This window comes from Pseudopodoces humilis, chromosome 4, assembly GCF_049639895.1.
Source record: "Pseudopodoces humilis isolate 2021_Gansu_Grassland_sample_001 chromosome 4, ASM4963989v1, whole genome shotgun sequence".
Taxonomy (NCBI): domain Eukaryota; kingdom Metazoa; phylum Chordata; class Aves; order Passeriformes; family Paridae; genus Pseudopodoces; species Pseudopodoces humilis.
The window spans coordinates 53,934,779-53,949,752 of NC_142203.1; the positions used below are offsets into that span (position 1 = coordinate 53,934,779).

General features: G+C 39.1%; 1 protein-coding gene across 1 annotated transcript in view; it reads left to right on the plus strand.

Annotated features, from left to right (window-relative positions):
• PDE8B (phosphodiesterase 8B) overlaps positions 1 to 14,887 on the plus strand; it is a 42,788-nt gene extending 27,901 nt beyond the window's left edge. The window contains exons 13-21 of the mRNA XM_005532503.3: positions 1,129 to 1,293; positions 2,051 to 2,096; positions 2,533 to 2,668; positions 3,848 to 4,046; positions 4,987 to 5,204; positions 6,164 to 6,299; positions 8,405 to 8,572; positions 10,098 to 10,227; positions 10,723 to 14,887. Of these exons, the coding sequence (XP_005532560.2) occupies positions 1,129 to 1,293; positions 2,051 to 2,096; positions 2,533 to 2,668; positions 3,848 to 4,046; positions 4,987 to 5,204; positions 6,164 to 6,299; positions 8,405 to 8,572; positions 10,098 to 10,227; positions 10,723 to 10,838 (1,314 nt within the window). The 3' untranslated portion in view covers positions 10,839 to 14,887. The remainder of the gene's footprint in view (positions 1 to 1,128; positions 1,294 to 2,050; positions 2,097 to 2,532; positions 2,669 to 3,847; positions 4,047 to 4,986; positions 5,205 to 6,163; positions 6,300 to 8,404; positions 8,573 to 10,097; positions 10,228 to 10,722) is intronic.
• The last annotated feature ends 87 nt before the right edge of the window (positions 14,888 to 14,974 follow it).

Here is a 14,974-nt window from a genome sequence, read left to right on the forward strand (position 1 = left end):
ACAAAGTCCAGAGTTTTGAGTTGCACTCATAGGGAAGTCTGTAGTTTCTGGACAGAAAAACAGTACTTCCTGCACTTTGTATTTAACAGAGTAATATAAGTATTATTTTTTTTATTACCACTTTCTACATCTCATGGCACTCCAAATGCTAGTCATAAGGAAGAGTATTATGGAGGGGAGAAAGGTGCCCTTGCTAGATGCACGGCTTCTGGCAGGAAGGGGAAACTGTTGGGTCATGAGCGAGTATGAGGATATTTTCCAGTCTCACCTTTGCTGTCACTATTGGTATTTATACCAATAAATCCATCTTCTGTCTCCCCCACTTTCTGCAGCCTTTCTTCACTGTATTACACAAATTGTGCTGCAGTCACTTGTAAGACACCAGGGTGTCAGGTATCTTCCACTTTCAAACCGCTTTTTCCTCTCTCCCTCTCTTGCTACCCACAAGCTCTTACCTCCCAGCACCACTGTGATTGTAAGACCAACTGGCTCCTTTCCTCTTCCTCAATCATATCCACAGGGAGGCTTGTAGTGGCTGTGCAGCAGCCTCTGGCTCCTGGAGAAGACAGCACTGGGACTTTCCTCCTGTAATTCTTGGCAGAGCCAGAAGCAGTAACTGCTGCATTTCCAGACTGTGGCTGAGGCACAATGTGGGTTTCAGAGAGCCATCCTCTTCTCCCACAGTCCAGCTCTTTCTGCTCTCTGCCCTTCACTTCTACATGGAGAAAACTAAGCCTTTACATCTAATATCAGGGTATTTGGGTCACATCCAAGAATTTATTTGTTTGTTTGTTTGAGTTTTCCTCCAGGGACTGAATAATTTGTTTCAGAGCAGACCTGGATATGGTGAAGGACTGGGACATTGCTAGTTTTTGGTCCACCCACTGGCAACTATTTCAGATACTTCACACCATTCTACTTCCACTTCCCAGGAATTTACCAGTTTAAAATAGCAGATGGATACCAGGAAATCTGAGCACAAATTTACATTTTCAGAGTTGTACTTCAAAGGTTGTAGGGAATTACACTGCATTTGATGAGAATTAGCATAATCAAGACAAGAATAAAAATTTTGTAATAAGAAGTGCCATTCACTTTTCTTTGCCTGTCTCCTTAATCTGCTTTCAGGTTATTAACATAATTAATGCTGCCCAGGAAAACAGCCCGATCACAGTAGCAGAGGCCTTGGACAGAGTTCTGGAAATCCTGCGGACAACAGAACTTTATTCCCCTCAGCTAGGTACCAAAGATGAAGACCCTCACACAAGTGATCTTGTTGGAGGTCTGATGAACGTGAGTAAAATTAGTAAAGATGAAATTGCTGCTACCAAGTGTCCTATATCACAGTTCAGTGCTCTGCTGTGCTAACATTTCCCAAGCAATGGGAAGGGGACTTATAATTCATCACCATTTCAGTTAAGTGTTTTTATTTTACTAGCAGTAATGTAGGATGTAGTAAGCTGTAGCCACATCTCAGTCCACTGGGTACATTCATCCCGAGATACATGTGAACAGACTTGCAACCAGAAACTATATCCAATCTCACATAAGACAGTGAAGGAGATACTTTATAGAAACTCTAGAAGCTTATATGGGATTAGAAGGATTGCTCTATAGCTGGTCCAGTGTATCAGTGAGGTTGCTTTAATCAGGTTCTAATTTTGGTCCTGTAACAGCAGCAAAAGACAGACTATCTAAATTTTGCTATGGATTTACTAATTTTTTTAATAGAAGTTGAGCTAATTGCCACTAAAATAATATAATGAAAATGAAAAATAAATTATAGGGACTGATTTGAATAATGAAATCCTGCAGGTGCTAATGAGAAGGTCAAGGAGGGCAATACACTGTGCATTTCTTTTCTGGAGATCTCATATCAGTGTTCCAGGGATCCTTTCATGTTTGTTTTGAAAGCCCCTAAGACAAGGATTACGCTGTAGTGCTGCAATAAGAGCAGTGCTTTTAGTATTCAGGAATAGTACCTAAAGTGCATGTCATGTTTGTCAACTGGTGATGCAAAAACCTAAGATAAAGTTGCTTTCTTTTTCAGGATGGCTTAAGAAGACTGTCAGGAAACGAGTATGTGTTTTCTAAGAGTAAGCCACCATTTTAAACTTCCCTTTGCACCTGTGACTTCTTTTGTTGATACTGCTAACATACAGCTTAAAGCTAATTTGCAATGGGATATATGTCTCTGGAAATGGTTGTCTAAAGCACTGCAGCACAAGTGCTAGGCTGCCTCTATTTTGGTGTTGAAATAGGCTCAAATAATTAAAATAATGCTTTTCAAAATGTTAGCAAAAAACCACTGTCAATCATAAATGTTTACTGATCTTTTTGGTTTATGTTCAAATACTCTGTAATAAACCTTTGTATTATAGGCATTTACAGACTTTTTCATGTAAGGAAAAAAAGTTGTTTTTCTTGAAAAGAAAAAAGAGTTGTTTTCTAATTGGAATTCTGAAGAGGGGCTGTGGTAGTGTAGATGAAATAACCAGGAAATGTGTTAATTCCCAAATTCTATTTCAACAGACATGAACCTGAGCCATACTCACCTTCCAGTGCCAAACACCATCAATGATGTTCCACCCTGTATTGCACAGCTCCTAGATAATGAGGAAAGTTGGGACTTCAATATTTTTGAGTTGGAGGCTGTTACAAATAAAAGGTACTGGACTCCTTTCCCTGGGTGCTCAGAGAAGGTTTGTTGAGGAACTGTAGCTCTGGAAAAACTGAAGGAAGACACAGCAAAACTGTGAGAGCTGTCTTGCTTGACTCACATCCATTCTGTCCAAGTGACACTGTTCAATGTAATCTGATGTTGCCACATGCTAGATGCCCTCCAGATGGCCCTTTTTCCTGCCCATGTGCAAATGGTCATGTTGGAAAAAGCAAACCTCTCCCCTTCTTCACCTAAATCATCCCATGATTTGGGAAGATCTAAGGCAGCTGTGGCTTTTGATTGCAGGGATTAAAAAGTGGGATGGAGGATAAGCCAGCGATAGAATCAACAGATACGGATTTTAAAGCTTGTAATGAAAACAGACGTCAGTAGTTTTGAGGTCATGCAGACCACAAAAATAATCATGTCATCCAGAGAGAAAAGTTGTTTTCATTCCAAGACACAAAGAATCACACAGACACCCTGTTCTTTTGTACTTTGCATAAAATGGTCATTTTCAAAATTTTCATTTGCCTGGTTTTAATCTGCAGATGTTGGGGTTTGGTTATGCCTTTTTCAGCTTGGAGGCTCTGCAGGAGTGGAAAATGTAACTGCTGGATAGGACTCTCTCACAACACAGAGTAAAACACAACCCAGAGTAATTCAGATTTAAGAATCAAAAAGATTAGAGGTTTTACTATTTCACAAATGGGCTTCCCAGCATTGTACAAACACACACACATACACACACAGACCACTTTAAAATTGACATTTGACCTTTTTTTTGGCTTAAGACTTTCTAGCCTTTGGCATCTGCCCAGGTCATGTTCAAAGTCTGCTTTTTCTCCTTAGGAAAAAAATAAATGCAATTTTGTTTGATTGACAGATACTACACACAAAAAAAATGGGCTTTTTAGATGCTTTTTCTGAAGCCAGAGGAATTGCTGAAACTCTAATGGAACTGTACCATTTCTACAAAACATTAAAATAATGTCTGAAAGGATGATAGATGCAATAATTTGTAACCTTGGCAAGGCTTTTTAGAGGTTCTAGATATGCAATTTAAAAATGTTTAACTTTACCCATCCCATTTAAAAGTCTCAGTTTCTTTGTTGAATGTATCACTTTTAGAACATCACAAGTTCCTATATGACAGCAGTGCTTTTTTTTTCTATTGTTTTTCAGGCCATTAGTGTATTTGGGCTTAAAAGTTTTTGCCCGGTTTGGGGTCTCGGAGTTTTTAAACTGTTCAGAAGCAACACTGCGGGCATGGCTGCAGGTCATTGAAGCCAACTACCATTCCTCCAATTCATACCACAACTCCACACATGCAGCAGATGTCCTGCATGCTACTGCCTTCTTTCTCGGGAAGGAGAGAGTTAAGGTAGAACCATCACCTAGGAGTTCTTTGGGCTAGGATTTCAGTGCATTTGCCATTTTACGTGTGTCATCCAGAAGTCAGATGTTTAAATAATGGTCCTGGCTCCATAAACTGTCTGTCCTTGAAGTCTTCCTATGAGGCAAGCAGGCCTACAGAGTTTCTCCAAAGTCTGTTTATACAAATTTACATTTAAAATAGCAATGATGGAGGTGGGGAGGGAACATGGCTCTTTTCTGTCTCTTGTTAACTGGCTGTAGGTAACAGTTCTTAATAAAGCTTTGCAAATGCTTTGGAGAGAGAGGTGTAAGGCTATTCTCCCTGGTACCCAGCCCAGCAACAAGACACATGAGAAAAGTTCAAAGCTGTGCCAGTGGAGGTTCAGATGGACATCAGGAAATATTTCTTTACTGAATGGTTAAACACTGAAACAGGCTTCCCAGAGAGGTGGTTTATGCCCCAAGCCTGTCAGTGTTTAAGAGGCATTTGGACAATGCCCATAATAACACGTTTTAACTTTTGTTCAGTCCTGAAGTGGTCCAGCAGTTTGGCCAATGATTGTTGTAGGTCACTTCCAAGTGAAATAGTCTGTCCTACCCTATGCTAAAACATAAGGTGTGTAGGAGCAGAGTCAATACAGATACATTCAGGCAAGCATATGAAGTGGAAGGAAACTACTAGGTGTTCTATCCATTGAAGAATTCTATGCAAAGATATTGATCAGGTGACAGCAGTGTAAAAAGCATCATTAACAGTATATTTGGACAAGGGTAGAAGTGGAAGTTTTCTGGCAGGTAATCTGTAGGCACAGTGAATGGAAAATGACTGCAAGGAGGCAGGATCCCTGCTTAAGTTTACATTTGTGTAATTGTGGGTATCTGGAAGTTACCAGAAAATATTGACTGTAATTTTTGTGCCGCATTTTAATTTTCCTCTCTCCCTGTAGGGAAGTCTGGACCATTTAGATGAAGTAGCTGCATTAATAGCTGCCACCATTCATGATGTAGACCATCCTGGACGGACCAACTCTTTCCTGTGCAATGCAGGCAGCGAATTAGCTGTCCTTTACAATGATACAGCTGTATTAGAGAGTCATCACACAGCACTAGCATTTCAGCTTACAATGAAAGACAGCAAATACAACATTTTCAAGAATATTGACAGGTGTGTCTGCCAGACAAGGGGAGTGTCCATGTGTGGACTGCTTATTTGGCAGTTTTAGTGTGGGGCAAATTGAGAGCCTGCCTTCCAAACAAGAATACATAGTTTAAATAAAGATAATAAAATTTAAACTCTTCTAGAATCCTATGTAGACATGATTTATAAAAAAGTTTTCATTTCCCCTTCACCAGCCCTGTCTTTCAACTTGTAATTATTGGAAGCTTAAAGAGATGTTTAATAATCTTTTATGAATTACATGAACTTGGTCCAGCTAATGGCCTCAAAGCTGCATCTTGGCCCACTGCCTTTTCATTGAAGAAGTCTGGACATTACTTTTTTGGGGTATGTTTCACACACCAGCAGCTAGATGCTGCATTTTGTGTCTGCACAAGGTCCTATGCATTCTACCACTACTACATTTACAAGGAATGGAAAGGGTGGTAGCAGAAGACATGAATCCCTGTGGTTGGCTGGGCATGCAAGTAGCCTAGGAATTCCCACTGCATGACACTAGCTTTTGTAGGGACAAGGTGAGAGGGAAAGAGCTCTGAAAGGGAAAGAGCCTGACTCCAAAGAGGTAATTGATTTGTTTACCTCCATAACAGTGTTGTTTTTGAAAAATCTGAGATTTGCATTCCAAGCTAACATACTAACATACAGTGCAATGGATGCATTGGTGCCATTCCTGGAGTAGTTATTTTAGTCTTAGAGCATTATGAAACTGAGCTGTAAATTTTTGTTGACTTCAGGATTGATTTTCATTAGGTAAAAATAACAGAGCGGGGGAACCCAGAGAAGCATGATCTTGTCCATTCCTCCATCCCTAGACCGTTCCTAACTCTAGATGCCAGCTTGTGGCTAAGCCCCTGAGCAGTGTTTTGTAGCACTGTGTGAGCACGGATGAGGAAAAGCCAGAGCTGTGTCTGGCAAGCTCGTGAGCAAAACCTCTTTTTCTTTCCTAGAAATCGCTACCGGACATTGCGCCAGGCCATTATTGACATGGTTTTGGCAACAGAGATGACAAAGCACTTTGAGCATGTGAACAAATTTGTGAACAGTATCAACAAGCCTATGGCATCTGAGGAGACCAGCCCACACGTAAGTGCTTGCAAGATTTTATGCCTTCAGGCATTAATTTACATTGTGATAATGTCCAAATGACACAAATGGATTGGTGGCTTCACATATCAAAGTGTGAAAAAATACACTTCTTCTCTTTTCTGCTCTTAGTTCATTTGAACACTTTATTTTATAAGCCTTGTGTTCAAGGTCATCTTGTATTCAGGAAATATATGGGTGGATGTTGTTTTACATGGAAAATTGTGTGCATGGAGCCAGGCTGGCACCTGTTCCTATGGTCCTGTCTCCAAACAGTGGGATTTGTCTAAGCCTAGGGCTGTAACTGAGAAGCCTCCTCAACAGTTTTGTCTCTCTGCAATCTGGAGCCTTCAAGCCCTAAGGAACAATTTCCTGAGACCTCTCCACTCCTTTTTGTACCAAGAGATGTCCAGGTCTTTTTGCATAACAGTTACACACCCTAACATTCCACCAGGGTTTATTTAATAAGCTGTCTCTGGGCTTCCCATCCCCTCTTACCTTCTCTTGCTGCCTCTCAAGGGTGAGCACCCATGGCCTGACCAGGTTCTCCTGGGCAGTGTTACCTGAGGAAAGACTATCTTAATGCACCTTTGTAAATATAACACTTTGTGGGAAACATGCAAAAAAAAAATCAGACAAAACTGAAGGTCAGCAACGTTAAAACCAAATAGAAGGAGCTTCTGTTAGCTATCCGTAATTAGACTTTGTACTGTAGACTGTCATTAGTACCATATACAACTTTAAGAACAGCATTCTGTCAGCTGAAATTACCTGCATCTAGGGACTAGTGAGTTCACTCTCCCAGCAAAATGAGCTGTAAAACACAAATGCTGCTGAACTTATCTCACAATAAATGTGGAGGACAGAACTACTTGAACTAAAGACTTCTTGTTTTCCCTCAGTATTAGGTTGTTCTGTTCTTTACTGTTAACAGTGCCGCTTTCTGCTTTTGGTCTTTAACAGCTGTTAAGGTACAGGGTTAACTTGACAGTTCTTTGCTGGGCTACCCATTCTGAAAAAGGATTACCTGCTAAATATAAAGCTAGAAGATTTAATGTCTGAATTGGCAAAAATCACAGCAAAATATTTCCCCACAAGCCACAAAGATATTAATTTAGCTGTGGTGGCAAGAAGTACCTACATTCAGTTTTTTACTCAAGAATTGAATGCAGCAGTGAAGGGAGGCCAAAATCCTGCAAATACATTATTCTGAGAATAGCATTAATGCCATGTAAGTAGCGGTCTTTCATTACTCCATAATATACCTGTGCCTTTCTAAACTGTTCAAGACCTAGAATATGGTGCCACAGCAGACTGGGAACAACTACCCTGTCACCTCCACCTGGTTTCCAGAGCAGTCTTTAAGAAGTTTGGTATTTTACTGTCTAGCAAGCAGAGAATTTCTGCAGTCAGTCTGCCGCTCCTGTGATTTTCTACTGTTAATCTCACATATTATATAAGATTTCACCTTACTGGGAAGTGAGAAAAAAAGATTATTCCAGGTTGAGAGTTTAAAATCTGGCACAAAGAAAGTAGTTATACTTGGAGACATGCTGGAACTGAGTATCAGAGACCTGCTTTTCTGTGTGTACAAGAAATAGTTGTGCCAGTCCATTCAGCCTCCTGTGGTGCCTCAGTTTTCTCTTAGGAATAAAAATCTAACTCCAGAAACTCCCCTAAGAGAAGCAGTCCCCTACTATCACCACCCCTACATTTAAACATTCAGAAGTGAGCATTGCTTATGAGCTTGCAGTTGGTGGATGCATCCCCTATCATGGTCCTTTTCCAAGAGGTCCAGGCTGGGATGCAGAGAAGGTAACATCCTTCATGATAAAGAGCCTGTGACACGTTATTTCACAAACTTTGATACTAATTCTGAGAATCTTCACAACTGTAATATGTATTTGGGTTACCATTAGTTACTCATCATGGCTCCAGCTCTCAGACATCACCTTCTCCAAGTTCTGGGTGCTGTACATGAAACTGTAAGGCAGCAGACTGAGTGGCTGCATAGTGCCTAAGTCCAGTAGAGCTGATAATGATGCCCTTGCTCCTGCTAGCAGGGGATGCTGCCACTGGCCCCTGTAACCAACTCTCCTTTACAGAGTGAAAGCAGCGACACTGAATGTACAGCCAACGTAAAGAATTTTCCAGACAACCAGACACTGATCAAGCGCATGATGATTAAATGTGCAGATGTAGCAAATCCATGTCGCCCCCTAGAGCTATGTATCGAATGGGCAGGCAGGATTTCAGAGGAGTACTTTGCACAGGTACGTATGTTTCTATGATTTAACTATTATATTATGTAAGGAAGTGCCATTAGCTGATCTGCTGCTCCACACAGGGAACACTCTTCCTGGTGTCACCACAGAGTCCAGATGTTTTTTCGTTCATAGTCAGAACTCGTCCCTCAATTTCATGCAGAAGAATTCACTCCAAGCAGTTAGCTAGTCTGCTTATCATGAAGCTCATTGTACAGAATGGTGGAAAGGAGGTTTTACGCTTTCATAATCTGACCAAAACAATTTGATTAGTCCTACTCAATTTAACTGGAAATTCAATATGGTCAGCACTCTAGCTCCGTGTCCCAATACCTTCCCTGAAGATCCAAGCCTCAGCTGAACTACTGGGATCACCCTTTCTCTTCTAAGATGGAACCTGAACTACTAGCATTGTAAGCAGAAAAGTAGTGCACGCATGTGGGCCATGTAAATACTTATCACATGGGATGGCTCCAAACAGTACTGGAAGCTCAGCTTTCTTTTCTTCACATTCAGCTTTTCTGACAGAAATGCAACCAGCTTCCTGAAACACTCTTTAATTAACAACTGATAAAATCTTAGCTTTTATTTGCCAGTAATGGTGTGGAAATAACAGCTATATGTTGAGAGAAAGGAAAGTGGGCATGCCTACCCTTGAAATTCAGCTCACACACTGATAGTTACTACTGAAAGAAAATTGTAGCTACTACCTGAGACTTAATGTCTGAATTTCATTTTAATCATAGTGAATTGTCATATCCTAAGAAAGATCAAAGATTACTTATGTTGTATCTCCCTAGCAAGGTATCATAAACTTGCTTTAAAATGCCCAAATTAAGCACTAGCCTACTTGCAGCAATGTGAGGTGCAGAGAGCTGTTCTCCTGCTAATTTTCCCCTCCTCTGCTAATTTTGGAGACTGCTCTGCTGCCAATTCCTGTATTAAATGCTGCCTGTAATACTTAAAAAGGGATGTTATTTGGAATTACATTCTAAGAAATTGTTGAGGTGATCTGATCCTACATCATAGTGAGTGTAACAAAACCAGGCCTCTTCCAGCTGGGGACACACAGTTAAAGGGCATACCTTTACTTCTATTATTATCTTATAACCTGATACAAGCAGAGGAAATAACACCAGCAACAATCTCTTCTTATTTAAAAGACAAATGGCTTGTAACACCCACTACAGATACGGAAAAATGACATATCAAACCTGTTCTCTGCTGAAGGACTCTGCAACCTCATTTTCCGTATTTTTAGCTGGTGTACCCTAATCACCAGATTACAGCATTCTGTCTTGTTGGAGCTAAGTGCAATCACAGGACTGCCGTAATAAAGAGTACTTGTGAAAGGGAAGAGATGTTGATTTCAGTCCCTGTTCCAGACACACATGAAACTAAGGCAGTTCACCTCAGGGGTTCTAAGGCTTGTCTGAAATCTCCTATTGCAATTCATCTAATGCCTTGACCTCTTGCTACTCCAGCATGAAAGTCAGCAAAGCTCTAGTTGTTAACTGGAGTTTTTTCTTCTTAGACTGATGAAGAGAAGAGACAGGGTCTGCCTGTTGTGATGCCAGTATTTGACAGAAACACCTGCAGCATCCCCAAGTCTCAGATTTCCTTCATTGATTATTTTATAACAGATATGTTTGATGCATGGGATGGTAAGTACTGATTTTTCTTCCTTGCTCTGACACATAGATTCCTGAGCCCAAAATGACTAATCTCAAGCTTGTGTCCACTTTTTTCAGAGGCAGTACCCATATATAAGCAGTACAGCACAGGATATTGTGCAATCATGACACTGAAGCCTGTTTCACTGCATACTATGAAGTTGCGCACTTACCAGGCAATCTATGTAGAGAATGAGTAATGGCTTAAAACTAAGTTTTTTTCCATCTATGTATTTTTTTCCTTTAGCACTGTATTTCTTCTGAGCAGCAGAAACTAAGACCACCATGACTGCATGTTAGCTTAATTTAATAAAATCACCATGCATTTGGAAAGGGACTTTCTTGAAACAGAAACACACTAAAAAAAATTTTCCCTTTTAGTATTACTTTAAGGAATGGAAGAACAAAAGAGAGTAGGAGAATGCCAATTTCAGATCAGGCTTGGCTGTTCTTCTGCCTGTAAAACACTTTTCCCTGTTCTTTCAGCATTTGCACATCTGCCTGTTTTGATGCAACACTTGGCTAATAACTACAAACACTGGAAAACACTGGATGATTTGAAGTGCAAGAGTCTCAGGCTCCCATCAGAAAACAACAACTGACACTAAGTCAAGAGAACCAGACCTCTTGCTCTACCAGTTTCACTGTGAATCACTTACAGAAACTCTTGGCTACAAAGGGGATTAACGTTGCTTTTCCAGTGAAATTAAGACTGCATGACAAGAAGGAAATACTTTACTCATTTTTAAGCTTCTATGAATTCTACAGAAAAATGTTTTTAGAGGCTATATAAACCACAGATGACTAAGTGCTCTTTGGAAATACTATTTTGGGGCAGAAAATGTACTTCTGAAACTAGTTTCTAATACTGAATATGCACTTCTTGAATCTTGTAGTTGATACAACTGTATTCACTAACGCTTCACACAACTGTTTTTCAGAGAGAGAGATAATCTAGTCACCAGGAGAGTAAGAATAGCCTGACAAATAAGGATAGAAACTTCCCACTTATCTAGCATGAATTTGTTTCAATTCTATCAATGTTCTTCAGCTCTCTGAATCTTACTTCTAAAGAGAACATGCACAGCAAAACAAGTAAACCTTAATAAACTGGATACATAAAAAACCCAAACATGACACCTTTTAAAACAACCTTCTTATTACAGAGAGTCTCTCAGAGCCCCACCTGTTCTTTCTTTTCCATATGAAATCCTGGTAGGAGTCAATGTTCTCTAAAATTGATCATATAATACAGGAAAATATGCATGTTCTGTCTAGATAGTGCCATCCACATGATTCTCTGCCATCTTGCAGATGTTATCACACAAGTTTTCACCAAATTTTACACCAAAAACTATTGTGGCACTTGATCCCCATCCTTTTTTATAAAAATGGTGTTTGTAAACATGGTCATCACTTTTATTAAACTGACCTAAATTTTATGGCAAGTTCATTTATTGTGCTACTTCTTGGGTGAACCTATCACTTTTTAAAAAAATTTTCAGGCTATGATTTATAAAAGCATTATAATTTGTACTGCTTTATCCTGCTAATAACATACTGTTTGTTCTTGTGATGCAAGAAGTACTTTGAAATATGTAAATCAGGTGGAAATCAAACATAGTTCTTCATTAGTTCTAAGATACAGAATTTATGCTAAGGCTTTCAAAGCACAAATGCATATTTTTGTACATCTCATTTTAATCACATGCAGAACATAAGTTTAAATTTTAGACTATTCTCAGACTATTCAGTAAATAAATACTAGCAGAAGTGCTTATTTTTAACACTGTGCACTCCAGGCTGCAAGCAAGACTGTCAAAGCTGTGGCTGCAGTTAAACAAGCAGTCCACCTATCCTGTGCTATATCAAAAATCAAACCGGGTAAAGGACAAGGGGAAAAAAAAACCAAACAGCATAAACTGCTATGGAAGAATAGTGACAATGCTGTTTACTGCAGGTAGCTTACATATGTGCCAACCTTTTTTGTATGTTTTGTACCAAGTTCTGAAACAAAAGGCAACATTCATAAAATGTATGTGCAGAAAAATGTATAGAAGCTATATTTTTGTTAGAATGGTAACAGATCCTTACTTTTGTCATAGCCAAGGCAGGTTGCTGTGTATTAAAATGTCGCATCGTGTATATTTGAAGAATGGTGTTTCTGGTGAAGCATGGTTATTCATTCTTTCCTGTTATCTGTGGCAACATTCTTCAGTGGATTTTTATTCAGAGAAGTTGAACCTCTGCTTTTTAATACTGTATACTGTTCGCTTTTAACATTTCTTTACTTAGGACTAGTGCTCTTGGTGATTGTACCTTAACTATTCTGATAACTGAACATTCACTGCAGCTTGCATTAGAGAAAAGAATTTCCCAAGATTTAAGCTTTGTTAATTTAATTTGTTAAATACAGCAACACTGTAAGACCACATCCATGTAAAACATTTAATTCATAATTTTTGTCACTCTTCTGTCACACAGAACAAAATGTCAACAGTGGAAGGCATCAAAAAAATAAAGTTCAACTTGTGAACCAGAACTGAGGCCAAAGTTTAATTAATTCTGTATTAATACAGAATCAACATATTGCAGGATATTGTGTTTCTTCCCACAGTCAGACAAGAAAAAAAAAAAAAAAAAGAAAAGCAATTTGTGTGGCTATAGATCCTCTTTAATAGCAAAACAAACAAGCACAGATTAGTCATCATCTGCCAGTTGTGTCAGATCTCCAAGACTCGTCCAGACTAACTCATCTAGACTAACATCTGCTTGTTTCATACTGTTGTCAGTGCACAGGTGTAAAACAGCCACCTCAGAGTTGCAAAAGTATTGAGAGCAGGTCTGATAAAGATAATTACTTCCATGAGGTGGATATATGGAATTCAGTGTTACTGTAAGGCGGAAAAAAATTTAGGACATCAGTTAGATGTAAAAAGTCTCATCTAGTCACCATAATTATGCTCACTGCATCTCCCAATAGCAAGTGACAAACTCTCATATAACAAAGGAGTGGGATATATACCTATGTTCCCTGTTACACACAAAGTTCATTTGCATAACAAAGAGCTCAGTACTTTTAAGTCAATCATCTTTAAAAGAAGAGACCCTTGGAAGATCTACTGCCAATGGAGTTTATCTGAGAACATGGAGTTTATCTGAGAACATTTTCACTTTTGATAAATATAAATATATACGCATGTAGGACTGTTTAAAGCTGAATTACATTCCCATAAAATGCACAGTGTGTTTTGTGACTAGAACTGTTCAATTTAATAGGTCTGTTTCTCTACCAGGTATTCACTTAAAAGCAGTCACATAAAAAGAAAATAGTTCTCATGCCACAAGAAGATATAATAAAAATATGATCTTCATTCTCTCTAGCTATAATTGATGATAGCAGGAGGCTCTCAAAAAAAAACCTAAGTTTTATAAGCTTTCACTGTAAAGGTGTCATAACTATGTGTATACATGAGCACTATATACAACCAAATAGTTATTTAGCAATTAAAAAAAGGAAAAAAGATCCAAAGAAAGGTTTTATCTCCCCACCTTCTCCTGGCTAAGCCAAAAATGCAACATGAGCTGTTGAAGACAAGCTGAAGCAATATAAACTTGACATGCTTTCCTCTCTCAAGTTAATACCATATATCCAAAGGCATGTTATCCTCAGCTGTAATCCAAATGCCTTTCCTACATGGGTCAACAGAATAGCCAGCCTTAGCAAAGAACATGCAGCTCAAGCTTTAACACTGATTTAGCCTCCCTGAATTGAAAGGAAAGGGAAATTTAAAAATCCCTCCATCTGTTTTGTGATTTTGAAATATATTATTTTGAGCTCTATACTCAAGCAAGATTAGCTGTACAACTTGACTAAGGTAGGGGAGAATTACAACTCAAAATCTTACTGCCCCTCTGCCCTGCTTTCCAGAGAAGATTATTGTCTCATAAGACAACTCTAAAAGCAAAGGTAGGCTTCTGAGTGGTAGGAGAAAGCCAAGTGCCCACTTCTGCTGGGGGAAGCAAGTCTAAAAGGTTCTTTGGCTTCTTCTAGGAAACTAGGAGCTTTCTCCTTTTGCTTCTGCTCTTTCAAGAATCTGCTTAGTCCTTCATTTTAATCACACTTACTGCAACCACTTTAAGTCTGGAATCACAGCCATGTAGTTTCCTGTACCCATAATAATTTTCATTGATTCAAAGGGAAGAGATGGCACTGAAAAGTTGTACAAGATTTATTCCTACACCATTTAAGTGCTGTATCTTCTGAGTAGATCTGAGGATAGTAGCACCCTCTTCTACATAGTTTTATGCCCACTAAATTCACAAACTTCCCCTTTTCCCTAGCTCTCCTCTGTTCAAATAGTAATGTACCACTCATTATTTTGTACTCCCTCACACTTCCTTTGTATCAGCTCTGGGTTTAACATTACTTCATTTTTTGGTTTGTTGTTGTTGCTGGGGTGGGGGAGGGAGGGGATTATTTTCATGTTTGTCTCCTGATTATTTTTTGCTTTTGTGTTTTTGTTGCTGAGGTTTGAGCTTTATGTTTTAGTTTGCATTTCTTTCCCTACTCCTATTTAGATGCTTCTACTTCAGACTCTTACTACCTATGTACTTAGGTACTTATTTTTTAACTCTGAGATACTATTTACCCATACAAACTTGGTGCAGATTTCTCTGAAGTCAGACTTCAGCTGAGAATTTACTATTCATATGTTTCACTACTACTGAACGTATC